Source organism: Cetorhinus maximus, chromosome 1 (genome assembly GCF_964194155.1).
Source record: "Cetorhinus maximus chromosome 1, sCetMax3.hap1.1, whole genome shotgun sequence".
Classification (NCBI taxonomy): Eukaryota; Metazoa; Chordata; class Chondrichthyes; order Lamniformes; family Cetorhinidae; genus Cetorhinus; species Cetorhinus maximus.
Genome location: NC_135879.1, coordinates 99683458 through 99702865, shown reverse-complemented (window position 1 = coordinate 99702865; position 19408 = coordinate 99683458). Strand labels below are relative to the sequence as shown.

At 40.1% G+C, this 19408-nt stretch overlaps 1 protein-coding gene across 2 annotated transcripts in view; it reads right to left on the bottom strand.

Annotated features, from left to right (window-relative positions):
• Positions 1 to 300: 300 nt before the first annotated feature.
• The window catches only part of LOC144682175 (stearoyl-CoA desaturase 5-like), a 58594-nt gene continuing 39486 nt past the window's right edge, over positions 301 to 19408 (bottom strand). For both annotated transcript variants that reach the window (XM_078544558.1, XM_078544566.1), the window contains exons 4-5: positions 12135 to 12367; positions 301 to 2342 (exon numbers count right to left, since the gene is read on the bottom strand). In XM_078544558.1, coding sequence (XP_078400684.1) covers positions 2152 to 2342; positions 12135 to 12367 — 424 coding nt within the window. In that variant the 3' untranslated portion in view covers positions 301 to 2151. The remainder of the gene's footprint in view (positions 2343 to 12134; positions 12368 to 19408) is intronic.

Sequence of the window (19408 nt, the reverse complement as noted above, 5' to 3'; positions counted from 1 at the left end):
TGAAAGGGAAAGTAGGACTGTTGCTACCTCAGTCTTGTACTGTTCTTTTATAGGCAACTAGGTGATGCACAGGAATGGCCAAGTAAACACTCTCCCAGTATTTTCCTGGGAAAGACATTTGGTCTCCACCTGGTAGGCAGACAGTTTAGTCATGTGACGGTTACAGATACAGACCCCCACAAATCATGTGGTTAACTTCGTAAGTACTTGTTCTTTAAATCGGAGTTGATGATCTTTCTCTTTAAAAATAAAATTACAATACTCTTGATTAATTTATTGAACTGTGGTCAAATCCATAAATAATTGCAAGGTCAGACTTTGGTTTATTCAGATATTAACAGAAAATATTTCAGGTAATCTCCTGTTTTATCATTAATAAAGAATACAATAGAAAACAATTAGGTACGCCATCTAACCCACAAATTAGGCATTTAACCCATTACTGAAGAATACTGTCACAAAATATAGGACAAATGGATTATATAAAGTCAAACAGAATGAACACATAATCTTGGAATTTTGAAATGGTGCACTGATTCTATCACAGGGAAAGGATGTAGACTCATTTCATACTTATTATTTTAAACTCAATTAAATAGCGCAATGCTCTTATCACCAGAAAGGTGAGGATGGACAGACATTAAGTTGCTGTGATATCGTGATGTGTTGCTGCATGACTTATTTATTGCACATTATCACATGCTTGTGCCCTTTGCATTTCCCCTCCTTCCTCTCTCCAATTCCCCCTCTTTCTCTCACCACATACACACAATATAAATAGCAGCCATCTTATTGGTAACAAAACAGCAGCAACTTCCTTTAAAGAGTTCTAACAGTGGAGGCACAAGTTGAATAATGATAGTCATTTGTACCCACGAAACACTGCCCAGCGCTCACTGCTAACTGTGTCATAAATGTATAATGGGGTAATATCACCTGCCTAAAGAGTTTTCAGTGTGTTTTTGAAATTAATATCCAGCACATCTAGACTGCTCATGCCCCTCAAAACTTACTTAACAATTTAATTTTAGATTTTCACATGCCTAATACATTATTGCTCCTAACCATAACCAAATAAATAAAAAATATCATTTTATTAAGCAGCAAGGGATAGAGCAGCCAAAAGATTAGAATACTTTAACTTAATTAGGAAACATTCTAAGATCTGAATATTATTAAAGTTTTTCTCAATGTTTCTCAAATATCCTGCATTTACTCCTTCCCACTGAGAAAAGTAGTCTTCTCCCAACCATGATTCATATGTTCATACATACATGAGGCTCACTTCTGTAAATCAGATTTATATTACATAATTTGGTCTCAAAAAGAAAGGTAGATAGCTATCAGTATCTTCCCTAAACACAATATGTGCCACATCTGATAAACCTTATAAAAAGATTCCTTTTCCCCTCCAACAATTCTACTTTGTCACACCAGAGGCATCCAAGAAGCACAGCAATCTTCCATTCCGTCAGCACACCAAAATTAAATAATATTGTTTTAAGTTATACAAAGATTCTTAATAACCATTTATACATGTAGACATCAAAATTTCAAGACCCTTCACTTTCCCCTCGGTAACTACTTTCTAGTACAAAGTTGACATGGGTTCAAATAAACTGAAAATATATGAAATTATCAATATCACTGGCATTAACATTAAAACAAATTCATGTAGTTTAACCCTTTCAAGCCCACAACTCTGAATTTATGATGTTGCAAGACAACTGCTTCAGCTTTCTAGAGTGGGAATTATTTCACAAACCTGTTTCATTAATCCATTATAGTGACATCTTAACTGAATATAAAGTTTCCTGAGGACAGAGGAAACTTGACTGATATACAGTTTTGCCGTTATATACTGCAAGACAGTGTGGGACATCTACTGTCACTTATTACATCAGACTATGGCAGGCAGACTAAGTATGCCTTTCTGCAGTCTGTAAAATATAATGAATGCACTCAAGGATGTCTTTGACTTGCATGGACTGAAAAGCGTTAAGTGGGGAAAAAATGAAACTGCAATAAAGCTAGATGCATTGCCATTGTCACAAGCTCAAAATGCAATGACTATATTTCCAAGTTAAGATAACAGCAAATTTAAATGAGTGAAATCTTCATATGGACGTTGAGATTTTCTTTGTGTTTCTTTTAAATGCTCCCGTCCCCAGTCCTCAATTTGCGTGTTTCAATCATCTGCTTAGAGGCTCGCTTTCGGTCACTTGCCAGGCCAAGCCAACACATGAAATCAATAAAGCATGTTGTTGGGTTCAGCCGGAGGCCAAACTCGCTTGTTGAGTAGTCGAATGGAAATGTGTGGTGATAGTTGTGGAATCCTTCCCCTGTAAGAAATGCAGCAATTTAATATTTATCCAATATATTTCCTGTAGCTGTAATTAGGCCTCTACAAGGACCAGCACGGTGTATGACTTGGATACCACTATCTATCAGACTATAGTATTCCCCCTCAAACCTCTTTTCAGCAGCCAATAATTTTTTTTTTAGCTCTTTGGCGATCAGAGTTAAACAGGTTTCAGTTTCTGTAATTATTAATCCTCAGGGGTTTTTTTTGCTAAATCTCTTTAAAACATCTTCTGTCCTTGTAAAGGAATCACAGAAAGTTAACATGCTGGTGCAGCAAGTAATTTGGAAGGCAAGTAGTATGTTAGCTTTTGTTACAAAGGGAAATGGAGTATACGAGTAAAGAAGTCTTATTACCATTATATAATGTGAGACCACACCTGGAGTACTGTGTATAGATTTGGTCTCATTACCAAAGGAAGGATACATTCACTTTAGAGAGAGTGCTACAACAAAGGTTCGCTAAACTGATTCCTGATTTGAGGGAATTACCCTTTAAGAAGAATTGAGTAAACTAGGCCTTTAGCCCTTAGAATTTAGAAGAATGAGAGGTGATCTAATTGAAACATAAAATTCTTAAGTAGTTTGACAGAGTAAATGCTGGCTAATTATTTCACTGGCTAGAAAGTCAGGAACTGGAGTCCCAGTCTCAGAATAAGGGGTCAGCCATTTGGACTGAGATGAGAAGAAATTTCTTCACTCAAAGGATTGTTAATCTTTAGAATTCTCTGTTCCTGAGAGCTGTGGATGGTCAGCCATTGAGTATATTCAAGACAGAGCAATTTTGGGGTACAAAGGAAATTAAGGGATGTGGAATAGTGCAACAGGTTAAGGTAGAAGATCATCCATGATCTTATTGAATGGCAGATAAGGCTTGAATGGCCGAATGGCCTAAACTTGCTCCTATGTTCTCAAAATGTACAATTGGCAATCTGTCCACTGTGCTCAATTCAATTATTTATTTGATTTCATATAAATCAGTTAATTTTGATAATATGGTAAATGTGAACACAAGGATATTTTTTAATCTTATATCACAAGATGGCCATGCAAGATGGCTACCGATAGGATTCTCCGCATGCGCAGACAGGTATGTCCTCATTTGCAGGAGACACAGTGCCGGTTGGATGACATTCACCCAGTTTCTGAGCCCCAAGGTGGGCGGGCAGATGGGGCACGGCCTCCCCACAGGGGATGCTTTGGATTCCAGGAATCGGGATGGGATGCTTCTGATCCCTGAAGCCGTTCAGTTTCTGAGCCTCGCAGTGGTGGGCAGACAGGTGTGGCACCTGCGGTGGGTGGGCAGTGGGTGGCGCCCCATGGCAGGTGGGCAGTCAGGGCACAGCCTCCCCCCCCCCCCCTCCACTGTTTCCAGCGATCAGGTGGGGATGGAGGAGGAGGCTTCTGATCCACCTGGTGACAGCCTCAATTCCATTTGCAGCTCGGGGGCTCGTTTCTCCCAGCACAGCACATTTAAGCATCAACAGGGCAGGCAGATGATAGAACACAGACTTAATTACACACCATCCCTTCCACACCACTGAGATATGCTGCTATGACAAGATGGTTTGTTGGAAGAAAGGTGCTTTCCCAAAAGAATGGGGGAAAAAAGGCAAGAATAATGTTAAGGAAATCAAATGGGATGAAAAAAAACTATGGAACCCCTGAAAGATTCTGCTGCCTGCGCTGTAATATTTGCAATTCCAGGGCTAGTGATAACCGTGCATGCGCCCTGCTGCACATAGCCCTCTATAAAAATGGCAGCAGCATATACAACTGCGCATGCATGATGTTGGCAGTAAATGCCATAAAAAAAATAGGCTGTTTCTTTTTAAATGTGACTTGCAAACAGTAAAAACACCCATGATAAGGTGTAAAAATCCTGGGAAATTCATACACTGAGTTTTCTTGCTAATTAATGAGAACTAACTCAAATACTAAGACTAACTGATTCTAAGTTAGAATGTTCACCATTTGTGATATGATAATGATTATACTGTGTTGTGTTCGGTTAAACTCTGTGATAGCTACTACTAGCACACAAAGACACTGACCACTCAAGACGAGATCAGTAAGAAAAACAATTACATGGATTCCTTATTCATGGGTGGTTCAGCCATGTACTGACAGGTCTATACTGTACACGTCCTTTCTTCAGACAGCTAGCATACAGAAGTCACATGGCATATTACAACACATCCCTTACACTGCTGTACATTGGAAACATAACCATGCCTCAAAGGTGTACCATAACATCCCCCTTTTTCCAAATAAAAACCTATTCCCCTCAAATAGAGAAAAGCAATTCAACAACAGTCATAGGAGATAAACATATATGGTACAAAACAGTAATAGAAACATGTAGACTCATCAGTCATGATAATATAAAGCTCATTTATTCAAATGAGAAATAGGATAACAGTTCTTGGAATCCAGAACAGATTTGCAGTCTTTTCTGTGCATAGTTTCTGCCCAAGATTTCATCTTCAGTCAGAAGACTGGTTTGTAATACAGTCTTCCATCAATCTGAGATCATGGACTGTTCTGATCTTACCTCTATTCTAATGCAACATAGCACCAGAAGAAGTGTTAACCTCATACAAGCGTGATACTCATTGCACCCTGGAGACTTGTGCAGTACTCAATGTACCAGTTACATGATTCTGTATCATGAGCTGTTGTCCTACTGTTAATTTAGAAAACTTGATTCCAGTATGACTATCATGTACTTCTTTCATTTTGCCCCATTATTCCAAAAGAGTATCCCTAACTTCAGGACAGATGGAATGATGGAAACTCAGAAGATCAGTACGGATCTGGCGCCCGACCATAAGCTCAGCTGGGGATGGAATTGTAGAACTCAATGGAGTTTCACATAGGTGGAGCTTAGTAATGTGTAAGTCTTGACCCATTTTGCTGGCATTAGGTAATAAGCAACTGGACTGTGAGAGTCATATGTTCCGCAAAACCATTGGAACATGGGCAATGAGGTGAAGATGTAGTACGTGTAACACGCCATTTCTGACACATGTCACAAAAGTATTTCCCAATGTGCTGAGGCCCATTATCAGAAATCACTATTTCAGGTGCCTCAAAAAAACTGAAGATTGCACTGAGTGTGCTTGCTACCATAGAAGTCGACGTGTCATGTAGCTATCAGATATTCAGGTACTTAGAGAAGTAATTAGTGACAACGAGGTAATCACTGCCATTAACGTGGAATATATCGGTGGCAATCTTCACCCATGGGAATGCAGGAATCTCATGAGGAATGAGAGGTTCCCAACATTGACTTGGCTGTTGAGCCTGACATATCTGAACAACTGATGCAATATTGTCATGAAGTAACACGGTATGTCACATCACATCCCTTAAACTGCTGGAAACATAACCACACCTCTTAAAAGGTGTACCATAACATACTGAACTATTATTTTTAACCCTGCTTGTGATATACCCTGGTTAGAAGCAACTAAGAATTGATGTAGTAGGAAATTGAGGTCTGAGCCTTCAATGACCAAATGTTTTATTGGCTGCAAAGGTGTTAAAAGGAACAAAATGACCAAAAGGTGCCAAGGCCAACATGTTTTATTTGCTTTGGCCAGGCACTCATAATGAAGTGTCAATGTACTTTTTAGGGTCCGAAGGTAGGCAAAATAAATGGCGTTAGGAGTTATGAGAAATTAATCTGGCCTGGGCATGCAGATGGGTGCGTGACATCTCTTGAAATTGGCCAGCTCAAATAGTAGCAAGGTAATGATTGGTAAATCGGTCTCCATAGGCTTTGCTATGTAGCAAGAATATAGGAAAGGGTGCTTTGAGCACAGAGAGTAGAGGTATTTAGGTAGAGGATTGGGACCATCCCACAGACAGACTCTCATGGAAGGACGGGCTGGCGGAGGGACCACATGTGTATGTGTTGCATTGACTAACACAACTGTGCCTGGGACACGACCACTGGGGGCAGTTAGCCATAGTTAGAGACTCTTACCTCTGAATCACAAGGTTCTGGGTTCAAGTCTCACTCCAGGAACTCAGCACAAAAATCAAAGCTCACACTCCAGTGCAGTACTGAATTGAGGGATTGTGCACTGTTGGAGGTGTTGTCTTTTGAATGAGATATTAAGCCAAGGCCCCAGATGCCTGCTGGATGTAAAAAATTCCCATGACACTATTTTGAAGAAAATCAGTGGAGTTATCTCTGATCTCTTGGCAAATATTTACCCCTTTATCATAAAAAAAGCAGATTATCTGGTTATCACATTGCTGTTTGTGGGAATTTGCTGAGCGCGAATTAATTGTTGCATTTCTTATAACATGAGGGGAGAAGGTGGTATATTGGTATTGTCACTGGGCTAGTAATCCAGAGACCCAGGGTAATGCTCTGGGGACCTGAGTTCGAATCCCACCACAGCAGATTGTGAAATTTGAATTCAATAAAAATATCTGAAATTAAAAGTCCAATGAGGACCATGAAACCCTTTAGTGAAGGAAACCTGCCTTCTTACCTGGTCTGGCCTACATGCAACTTCACATTCACAGCAATGCGGTTAACTCTTAAAAAGACTTCTGAAATGGCCCAGCATTGACATAGGCACCAGAAAACGACAACAGCAAACTCAGTTCTGTTGACCCTGCAAAATCCTCCTTACTAACATCTTGAAGCTAGTGCTAAGATTAGGAGAGCTGTCTCACAGGCTGGTCAAGCAACAGCCTGACATAGTAATACTAACAGAATCATACCTTACAGATAATGCCCCAGACACCACCATCATCATCCCTCGGTATGTCCTGACCCACCAGCAGGACAGACCCAGCAGAGGTGGCAGCACAGTGATATACAGTCAGGAGGGAGTTGCCCTGGGAGTCCTCAACATCTACTCTGGACCTCATGAAGTCTCACGGCATCAGGGCAAACATGGACAAGGAAACCTCTTGCTGATTACCACATATCACCCCCCTCCGCCCCTCAGCTGCTTTGTCAGTACTTTGAGGAAGCACTGGGGGCGGCAAGGGCACAGAATGTACTCTGGGTGAGAGACTTCAATACCCATCACCAAGAGTGGCTGGTAGCACCACTACAGATTGAGCCGGCTGAGTCCCAAAGGACATAGCTGCTAGACTGGGTCTGCGGCAAGTGGTTGGAGAACCAACAAGAGGGAAAAACATACTTGACCTCATCCTCACCAACCTGCCAGCCACAGATAACATCTGTCCATGACAGTATTGGTAGGAGTGACCACCGCACAGTCCTTGTGGAGACAAAGTCCCATCTTCACATTGAGGATACCCTCCATCGTGTTGTGTGGGACTACCACCATGCTAAATGGGATAGATTTCAAACACATCTAGCAACTCAAGACTGGGCATCCATGAGCTGTTGTGGGCCATCAGCAGCAGCGGCAGAATTGTATTTGACCACAATCTGTAACCTCATGGTCCAGCATACTGCCCTCTCTACCATTACCACCAAACCAGGGGATCAACTCTGGTTCAATGGAGAATGCAAGAGGCAGTCTAGGAACTTTGCTGGTTGGGCCAGCATTTATTGCCCATCCCTAGTTGCCCCTGAGAAGGTGGTGGTGAGCTGCCTCCTTGAACCGCTGCAGTCCATGTGGTATAGGTACACCCACAACGCTGTTAGGAAGGGAGTTCCAAGATTTTGACAGTGAAGGAATGGAAATATATTTCCAAGTCAGGATGGTGAGTGACTTGGAGGGGAACTTCCAGGTGGTGGTGTTCCCATCTTATCTGTTGCCCTTGTCCTTCTAGATGGTAGTGGTTGTGGGTTTGGAAGGTGCTGTCGAAGGAACCTTGGTGAATTCCTGCAGTGCATCTTGTAGATGGTACACACTACTGCTATTGTGCCTTGGTGATGATGGGAGTGAATGTTTGTGGATATGGTGCCAATCAAGCGTGCTGCTTTGTTCTGGACAGTGTCAAGTTTCTTGAGTGTTGTGGAAGCTGCATTCATCCAGGCAAGTGGGGAGTATTCCATCTCACTCCTGACTTGTGCCTTGTAGATGGTGGCCAGGCTTTGTGGAGTCAGGAGGTGAGTTACTCGTTGCACGATTCCTAGCCTCTGACCTGCTCTTGTAGCCAGTATTTATATGGCTAGTCCATAATTTCAATGTAGGTTTGCTGTGAATGGATTTTGTGGGGTGAAATTGCCAGGACAGGAATGCTTAATGGGCTCATGGTGGTTCAGTAGCCTGTTTTACACTGCACATGATTCTCAGGAATCTTTTCCATTGACTTGAATCTTGTCCTTTTGACTACGTATCTAATATCCCACTCTATCTTGATGTTTTTTATGAGTCTTTTGAGGTATTGAAATATTGTGATAAAGTTGAGTTGCATAGTAGATATTTAAAATATATTGTAGTGAGAAGCAGCAGAGATTTCAGACTTGCTGAACACAGATATAATTGTGAACCATTCAATCTTTGTCCTCTGGCCTCTTAAAAATTGTGTTGCACAGAGACACCTAAAGGCTGCAACGCTTATTACTGACAGTGAAGACCTATATTGTTCAATAATTCCACTTTGTTGCTCAGGAATCATTTGATTTTTCTATCCTATGAGATTACTGATTAAATAGAATCCAATTACACCCCTTGTATTAAATAATTATATTGAATGTATCATGCAAAATGGAAAAGATCTTGTGCAGTTTATCTGTGTTGCAAGTATTGAATCTTTCCTCTAAATATGAATTTATTGTCACCCTGTCCATATGGTGCAATGTGCAGAACATGTTTAATGAGGGCTGAGGCAGTCACTGAAATCAGTGTCATCGTATGCACAATGTTATCAATAACTAATGGGATATTTTCCAGTAAAATTAACAATATTGCACAATGCTGTTAAAGTAAAATTCATACTTTCTGGTTTGTTTAACAGTTACAGTGGGTTCACCTATTGGTCGCACACAAACTAACACATTTATATTGTTGCTGCTCTTAATATTAATGACCCATGCTGCATATATATCAGATGATATTTGTAACCAGATGCTAACAATGGGCGTTACCTTTTTACCCGGACCTTTCTGTGATTTTTTGGTGAATTAATTAGTGAATCTTGAAAGGGGAAAAATATCATGCATGGTTGAGGGGGAAGGTTAAGGCTTGAGGGTGGCGGAAGGAGGAATAAGGGGCCCAGAAACAGAAGAATCATCAGGGCCCATGCTTTCTCTCCCTGGCCCTGCAACCCACCACCATCCCCTCCCCTTTTTGTGAGATAACTGGCTTTATAAATAAAGGTATAAAGTTCAAAAGCAAAAAAGTCATGGCAAACCATTAGAAAATACAGGGAGCCACACAAAGATAAATGTGCTCCTCACTATTTATTTGTGTGACACATCAATCATGACACAAAGATAAGTTGCGAAACACCTCTGCCTCTGGGTGGTACTAGTATAACCACTGTTTACAGCCAATTCCCTTTCAGTTTCTCATTATGCCTGAGCTGAACTGAAGGTGGCAGCTGAAGAACAGTAAACGGATAAGGAGGGATCCATGCCAAGGTACCATTTTGTTGTTGGCAGTCGTTCAATGGGGGTGGAAATATATGGCTGTTGACCCAGTGTTTTACTTTTGAAAATGATGTGGGTGCCATGAAATGCCATATAAAGGAGGACATCATGTATACTTTCTGGATAACCATTACTGACATACACTTCTATTGAGGTAAGCTTTAGAAAGGTGAGGAACAAGATAACTGAGATGGAGTTGAAAGAAACAGGAACACAACATTGTATAACAACAAGGGCTGTTTCTTAAAAAAAAGGTATTGCAAACTTAGAGAATACAGTAAATATATATTATTTTTAAAAGTATGCTCCTTGTAGTTTCAGGCTGCCGTGGATAAGCACAGGTTAGAAATCAATTAAAATTGAAGATGAGGGAACACAAGGGCCAGAATAGTGAAAAAACTAGAGAAGTATATGAGAAATTAAGAAAATGAAAGTGGGAGAAGAAAAGCTGAGCAGGTGCGAGGAAATTTTGAACAAAAATCAAAAAGGAATAAAATATTTTACAAGTATATCAGAGAAAGAGAACTGATTAAAATCAGGTGGGATGCTGAGGAGAGGATTCTCATTGGTGGATGATGATCGAAAAATGGTGGAGATATTTAATAGCATTGGTCTTCACTAAAGTGAAAGAGAAGCAAGTAGTTGAAATTTGAAGTGATGAGGCCTTAGAAATTATTACTGGGATAATTCTCTGGATTTCTCCCCATTGACTGCTATAGCTTTTATGGAAACCCAGATGTCTCTAGGGTTACTTCCACTGAATGTTATGGCAGCTGTGGCAGCTGATTGGGACAAATCCCCAGCTTCCCATACTTCAGGGTTCTATTGAGTGTGAATGTATACCGGAGGGCTGGAGACCAATATAACGCCCATTTTTAACAAGGAGACAGAACTAATCCAAGTAATTGTAGATTAGTTATCTTAAAAACTGTGGAAGAGAACATTTCATAATTCTTAATTAAGGATGAAATTACCATGTATCTAGATAAGGAAAAAGTAGTTAGAAGTAGCCAGCACAATTTCAAAAGGAATGGTTGTACTTGATAAACCACAAACTCTTTGCAGAGGTAACAGAGATGGTTGATGGAGGAAACATACTGGATATAACGTGCATGGATTGTAGGAAAGTAACAAGGTTACTTTTTTGTGATTAAAATTTCTTAATCGCCTTTAAATGTCTCCAATAAATGTGAAATTTTTTTCTTTATTCTTTCATGGGATCTGGGCGTCGTTGGCAAGGCCAGCATTTGTTGCCCATCCCTAATTGCCCTTGAACTGAGTGGCTTGCCACACTATTTCAGAAGGCAGTTAAGAGTCAACCACATTGCTGTGGGTCTGGAGTCACACATGGGCCAGACCAAGTAAGGATGGCAGGCTTCCTTCCCTAAAGGAACCAGATGATTTTTTATAACAATCGACAATGATTTCTTGGTCACCATTCCTGAGGCTAGCTTTTCAATTCCAGATTATTAATTTAAGTTAAAGACCACCAGCTGCCATGGTAGGATTTGAACCCTCGTTTCCAGAACCTTAGCCTGGGCCCCTGGACCCCTGGACCACAAGTCCAGTGACATTACCATTACACCTTCTTCTACCTCTAATTATTATCAGAAAATATTAATGAATATTGTATTAGGAGGAGGATAGTGATCGAATTGAACATTAAAGACAGTTTTTCATGTTTGGAAGAGAGTCATGGAGTTCCACCAGGTTCTGTTCTGAGGCTACTTCTCTTCACTGTGTATATCAGTGATTTCGATATGGACCAGAATAAGTTGGGTCAAAATTTGTAAATGACACCAAAACAGGAGGTATCATTAATTTTTTTAGAAAATCAAAGGAAGCTGCAAAGGGATATGGACAAGATGGCATTAGGAGGTAAAATGTGGCAGATGGAATTCAATGTTAGTAGGCTCGGTGCTGTGGAAGAGCAGAAGGATTGAAGGCAGCGGTTGACAAAACATTAAACGGTGGCACCTTAGGCTGCTAAGGCCAATAAAAAAAATACAAATAGGACTCCTGAGGGTAAAGAAGCTGTTGTCTTCAGAAGGCATAAAGGAAAAAGTATCTAAAAAGTTCAATTTGACTCCCAAAATCCCAGATACTTGGGACGTGAAATTAGCTGCATCCCTGAGCTTCAGTCAGTCCCTTCCTCCTGTCAGTCAGATATCATAAGTTGGAGAAAGCATCCAAGCTCACAAAATAGCTTAACAGCTTGAACCAACTTCCTACTCACCAATTGCTCCAAAAGTAACAAATCTATTTTCTCTAGGGCCGATGTACTTGTCATAGGGTCTATTTCCGTACATGTGAGCAGCACTGTTCACCAACCATGTGACATTCAGGGATACTGTGTATCGAAGGATAGAAGCCAGGAAGTATGAATTCCACCAAGTCTCACCCCAGAAGTACCAGGGGATAAAAGTTGGCATGAAGAAACACATGATTAAAACAGAGGTCTTGTAGTACCTACGAGAGAGAGCAAATCCTATTTAGACAGAAATCAACAGCACAATTCTCTTAAAAGCATGATCATCAGTATGTATACAATGTAAAAAATACTAAAACAGGTAACACTCAGGTAAACCTATCAGTGGCTGGCTAAAAAGAGCATTAACTTCCCTTTGATGGTTCTTTTGGAATCTATGAGAATTATCTGCAATATACATGTCAGTTTTGGATACCCTATATCAAAAGGGATATCACATTATTGGAGAAAGTTCAGTAAAGAGCTGAAAGGTTAATACCTGATTGCTGTACCAAAGGGCTAGGGTGTACCCTGAAATTTTCCAGCATACTGATGGACATTTTAAGATTATGAAGCTATGTAGAGCATTTATCTGATGTATACAGTGATCCAGAGCCATTGAGCACAAACAAGAGTGATAAATGCCATTCAAACAGAAATGCCATGGGTTTCTTCAAGGGGTTCTCCTGATTCATCCTCATAACTTTGCCAGAAACGCCAGATTGATGCAGAAATAAGGTTTCTACTCATCTTCCACCAACTGGGAGAGCCCATTCTGGAAATTCCTGGTGAATTTCTTTAGCAAAAAGCTGATCAATACTAGGAAAAAACTGTCAGTTAGCGAGATCAAATAGAAAACTTTAAGGAGTTCAATTAAGTACCAGACAAGTTCCCAGTCTCTGAATGGACTCATAGTTAGTAAATTCTGACAAATGATACAGGGCAATCTCACAGGAAAGAAATAGGTTATTGGACAGACAAGCTAGAGGTTCAGTGATCTTCTCTTGCCTGAAGTGCTTTACTTTGCTATATTGTATAATATATAATGTAATCCATTGGAAAATGTTTTTTCTGCAACCTACATAAAATTCTTATTGTGCAATGTAGGGTATGTTTCTCAGACAGTATGGTATATGTACATGTTCTATAGAATTTTCCTACTTAACCTTTCATGCAATTGTTCACCCCTACCCCCCACCCAACTCTTCCTCCAATTTTCTTCCTTATTCATCCTGCTCTTGCTGGAGTTGGATCCAAAATGCAAATGACAACTGTCCAGGACAATGAGTTACGGCTCAGTCCATTATTGCTTGACACAACCTGGACTTCATGCAGGAAATCACAGGCAGCAATGGGAACTCAAACTGAACCTTCCCATTCAATGCCTGGGGATAGTGTGGATCCTGGGTAGGATTAAACTGACACAGACAAGAGATAAAATCTGGGATTTTCTGGTTCTGAATATTTTAGCAACAGATTAGGTACTGTACCTGCCAATTCAATACCATCTTTTATGTCATATGATCTACATATCACTAATAGTTATTAAAAATGTAAAACAAAACTTGGAAGGTGGAAAGAAGCAATCAGTTCTAAAGAACAAATGTGTGTCGCTTATATTAAAGGCAGTTTTTGAATATTTGTTGGAGTAGAATAGTGGGTTAAACTGATAACACACCACTGTAAATATGAATACTGTCGTGAATGTTGCAATGTATTCAACCACAGAGGACATCACATCAAAACCTGATCCTATCTCCATCCGACATCCTGACGTCCAGGAGGCAGTCACTGGATAATGATCAACAGCAGGGACCATGGCCAATTGCATTTCCTTTAACTAGATCAGGAGCATTAAAGCAAATCTTAGCATTCCAAATGGCTGGCTTAACTGAAAATAGACCCAAGATTTGAAACTGGGGCCTTCTGGATTGTATGCCTGTAACTACACCAGATAGTGCCTTATCCACTAGGGAGTCTAAGGGTAAACCATTGATGCACTGACAACTTTCTTCTTGGAATATGGTTTCAATTCATACATCATTAGCTATTACCTATTTAACATCATAACTCAGTGCAGCACAATCAAAGACAATTGTAGGGTCTATTTATCAAGGTTAAGAACTGTACACAGTCAACATGTACAAGTTATCTGTGAAAGATGCAATGCAAATTAAGTAGCCAGACATAATTCAAGTAGAATTTACAGGCTTGTAGTCACCAGCTCACCTGGAGATCAGTTGGATTTTCATTAAAAATGCATTAGAATCTAGGCACAGTTCTTGTTATACTTCTACATGAATGTCTTGGTATTGTGAAACACAAGAACACTTGTGTTACTTAGGTTATCAACCCTTTCCTTATTTCTGAGGTAAATAAGTCTTAAAAGGTGGAAAAGAAATAAATACAAGATGTGAACATGTTTCTTAATGCCTCTGACAGCTATAGCCCACAGGATTTGATGCAAATGATAAAGTGGTTCAATGTGCATACCTTGAAAACTACTGACATTTCAAATCGTGGCCAACTATATCTGAAACAATCTATAAACAAACAATATGAAACTATTCTCTTGCCATGCCTCACTCATTGTCACGAAACTATCATATTTTTCATATTATTGTAGGCTTATGGGTGTGAGTGTGGATGGTTCTGTGTAACTAATTTAATTAGGCTAGAGGTGCTTAGACTACAAGGCTGAAATTATCAAAAAAGAGTTAGGTGTAAAGCAGACTTCTGAAATAGAGATGGATAAGCTGGGATGACGGTTCCACAGATAGGGTGTGAATGAAATTTGCATTTTTAGATAAGTGAAGGGGTTGTTCGATTTTCAAAGGGATGGCGTTAGGTTTACAACTAACAGATAAGTGAGGCAAAGCAATGCGTTTATTTTTCCCAAAAGTGCTGACCAAAATGATGACATGAAATATTTTTATGTTATGGGAAAGGTAAATTTCTAAAGACACATAAAACAATGGAATTTTACACATTAAAAAGAGAGAAACAAAAATAAAGAAGGGTGGAAGGTTACATGGGAGTGTGGCAGTGTAAAATCTTGAAAAGGTACACCGGCTGGAACAACCTTGAAGAAAGCCTCTAGCCACTCTGCAGAAGAAGCGCTATTCCAGTAACTAAAGTTGTGTTAAAAGCCTTTGGAATTCCACGGTCAAGTGGCTGTTTGTGGTAACCTTGCTGGATTACCTATTTAAATTCTATTTTGGGACTGTTGCCTTAAAGGGATGTGTAGTTGGGAGCCAGGTTAATTAGGAATTTTGGGATTTGTTATAATATCAAGTAACTGTAATCTTATATATCTATTTGAATTATTTTCTTTTGTTAATAAATGTTTTAATTTAATTTTAAAAATCACTAAAGGTGTTAGTGGACTCTTTACTTCTGAATTCAATGCACAAATCTTCTTATAATAAATACAAATTGCAAAACCATTGTAATAGCACGGCCACGTTTCCTGCGTGAATTTGGTCCACCGGCACATACCACCTGCTGCATCATAACACTCATAACTGAAAGGGTAGACCCCCACCCCCCTCCACCCCCCACTCAAAAATACATGCTTAACATCAATTTGACTCCTAGAGCTACAGATAAATATTGAAAAATTCGTTGAGTAAATAAAAACTGGAACCTGACCTTGGGCATTAGAATCTATAATTTTTTTTAAAACTGATACGAAAGTGTAACAAAAACATGACACCTTTAAGATTTTGTAGAAAGGAAGTGCATGCAGAAGTAATGTCCTTAATATATCATAGATCAGGAAAGAGGAGTGAGACATGATTGGAGTAAATGGGAGCAATTTTAACTGTGGGGGAAACAGTCTAAAACGAGTGGTATTGAATTAGTGATACACCACATCTGATTTTCCTTTCCATCAAAGAGAATTCAGGCAGGGCTAATCATTAGCAACCAATTCGATATTGCCCATTTTACACTATGCCCCAAAGTTACTCCTGATATCTCCAATTGAAGAGCTAGGACCAGTTCAGGTGGGATGGCTCAATGACCTCCCCTGTGCTGTAATATCTCTGATTCTTACTTGCTGACCCTTTGGGTTCCAAGCAGTACTAGTTAAAAGGAATCTGAACATTCTGCCTGCTGGTGTGAACGATGGCATTACCCTTCATTATAAAGCAAGCATTACATCAGGTCTACTATCTGAGTGCATTGTAGCACACTTCTTGTTAATGTACTGCTGTCAGATTCCACACCTTTCCATCTCCTGGCAGTTGTTGCTCTTCTGTGCAGTTTCTGCAAAAAAAATTAGCATTGCTATCAAGACTAATTTAGTAGGTTTTTAGCGGTAAAGTCACTGCCTCTGAACCATACAGTGTAGGAATGTCTCACATTTAGTCTCCAGTTTGTGCTGGGTTTTCTAATCCAAATCAGGACAACGTAGGGTCCTACCAGTCTGACACAGTGCTCCTGGACGGGCAATGCCTGAGGGATTATAAGAACATAACAAATAGGAGCAGGAGAAGACAATATGGCCTATCGAGCCTGCTCCACAATTTGATATGATAATGGCTGATCTTGGGCTTCAACTCCACTTTCCCACCCACTCCCCATATCACTTGGGTCCCTAAGAGACCAAAAATCCCTCTATCTCAGCCTTAAATATATTCAAAGATGACGTATCCATGACCCTCTGGGAAAGAGAATTCAAAAGATTTACAACCCTTTGAGCGAAGAAATTGCTCACTTTGTCCGAAATGATTGGCTCCTCATCCTGAAACTTAACCCCCTTGTTTTAGATTCCCCAGCCAGGGGAAATATTCTCTATCCTGCCTTGCCCCTTCATAATTTTGAATGTTTCAAAGATATCACCTCTCATTCTTCTAAATTTCAGAGATTATAGACTCAATTTACTCAGCCTCTCATCCCAGGGACTAACCTAGTGAACTTTCACTGTACTGCCACCAATGCAAATCATCACTTGGTAGTGTTAGGAAATAGAGACAGTTTAAGTAAGTTATATTTGTATTTGTGAGTGTTAGATATGAGTTTTAGCTTTAATGTTTAAGTTTGATTTGTATTTCTGTATGTGTGTTAAGAAAAGGTCAAGTGAGTTTTAGTTTCACTTTAAAAGGTTCCTGCATCTCTCATGAGTTTTATGACACCTAAAGTCAAGCAAACAAGAGTTGAAAAAACTGTGCTGTTGCCTAGCAACAGGGGTCCAGGAAGGCAGGCCCCACCCACCCACACAGAAAAAATAAAGAAATTGCAGTTTTGAGTTCAGTTGGAAGAAGGTGCCAGGACAGGCAGGACATGAAAAGGGACAGATAGCAGGTTCTAAGCTAAAGAAGAAAGTCCCCAAATCCAGGGGAGTAGAACAGGAGAAAGTCCCAAGCAGACCTCCTAGTCAAAGGACAGGAACCTGCAAACGGTCTTGTTAAGTGAAGTTAAGAGTGAGGAGCAGAGAAAGGCTCCAAGCTTCAAGTTAAAGAGATGAATGCTGCAGTAAGCAGTTTTAAAGCGATATAAAGGCTTGTGAGAAGTCAGAAGGTCCAAAGAGACAGGTGAAGGTCTGTAACTCTTTATTGTGGGCATGTGAAGCAGTGCTATACTGTTGATGGCTGAGTCAGTGAAAGAGAGTGCATGGAAGAAAGCTTGAATGCACATGGTGATTCAGAGGAGAGGAACATCGGAAGGAGAGTTTGAAACCCTGGAGGTGAACCCTTGCGGAAGGCATCTGAGAGAAACCATTGGCTTGGGAGAAGATTCTAAAGCCAGTCCTTGGGGAGAAGATTCTAAAGCCAGTCCTTGGAGAGTGGAGATTGGAAACCCTCGTGTGAAAGATGGAGTTCAGTAAGACCAGTTGGCTCACGGTGTGATAAGCTTCTGGGAGCAGGAGAGCGGGGTATGAGGAGAGATCCATAGCATCTGTCTGGGGTGGCATCTATCACTTGGTTTCAGTGCAGTGTCTCTGACCACAGGTTGCCTAATGGTTTACATGGACTGTGTACTTACTGTGGCCATTAGAGTATAAGATAGCTTTTGTAACTTGTGTTATCCTTACAAATTTGTATATATCGGTAAAGGTATAGTTACGGATGAAGGAGTATTGCAATATAGTTAATCTTTTCTTGTTTAATAAATGTTTCATTCTTTTGTTAAAAATTCATCAGCTGACTCCTGTGACTCTGTTGAGTAGCTACTCTCCACGCATCTAAACAAAAAAATAAAAGTTAGGATCTATCAAGCAGGGTTCCCCCCCGAGGTCAGGCTTGTCCAGTTGTAACATCAACTGGGATCATAACAGTAGTACAGAACTTAAGTATTGTTGAAAAAAAAAGAGACATGCTGTCAAAGTTTTTCATCTTGCACTCATCGACCTATCAGAGCTGACTTGCAAACCAATTAGCATCCTTTTTTCATGCAATATAAGCTGTTGTTCCCTTTGAAATTTGGCATTCTTGTGTCTGTTCTGATGAGTACAAGGCATAAAGCTTTGACAGCATGACTCTTTTGTTCAGCAATACTCCAATGCAAGTATATCCTTCCTTAAATATGGAGACCAAAATTGCACACAGTATTCCAGTTGCGGTCTCACTAAAGCCCTGTACAACTGTAGCAGGGCTTCTTTACTCTTGTACTCCAATCCCCTTGCAATAAAGGACAACATGTTTTCCTAATTGTTTGCTGTACCTGCATACTATCTTTCTTCGTTCCTTGTATGAGTACACTCAAGTCTCTCTGAACATCAACATTTACAAGTTTCGTGCCTCTTAAAAAGTATTCTGCTTTTCTATTCTTACAACCAAAGTGAATAACCTCACATTTCCTCATGTTATACTCCATCTGCCACCTTGTTGCCCATCATTTAACCTGTCTATGTCTCCTGAAGCCTCCTTGTGTCCTCCTCACAGCTTGCATTCCCAGCTAATTTTGTATCGGCAGCAAACTTAGATGCATTACTCTCTGTTGCTTCACCTAAGTCATTAATGTAGATTGTAAATATCTGAGGCCACAGCACTGATCCCTGTTGTATTCCAGAGGTCACAGCCTGCCAACTGGAAAATGGCCCATTTATGGCCACTTTCTGAGTCCTGTCCATTAATCAATCTTCTATCCATGCTAAAAAAATCACACCCAACTCCATGAGTCCTTCTATTGTGTACTAACCTTTTGTGTGGCAGCTTATAGAATGCGTTTTGGAAACCCAAGTATACTGCCTCTACTGGCTCCCCTTAAATCTACTGTACTAGTTAGATCCTCAAAAAACTCTTAATATATTTGTCAAA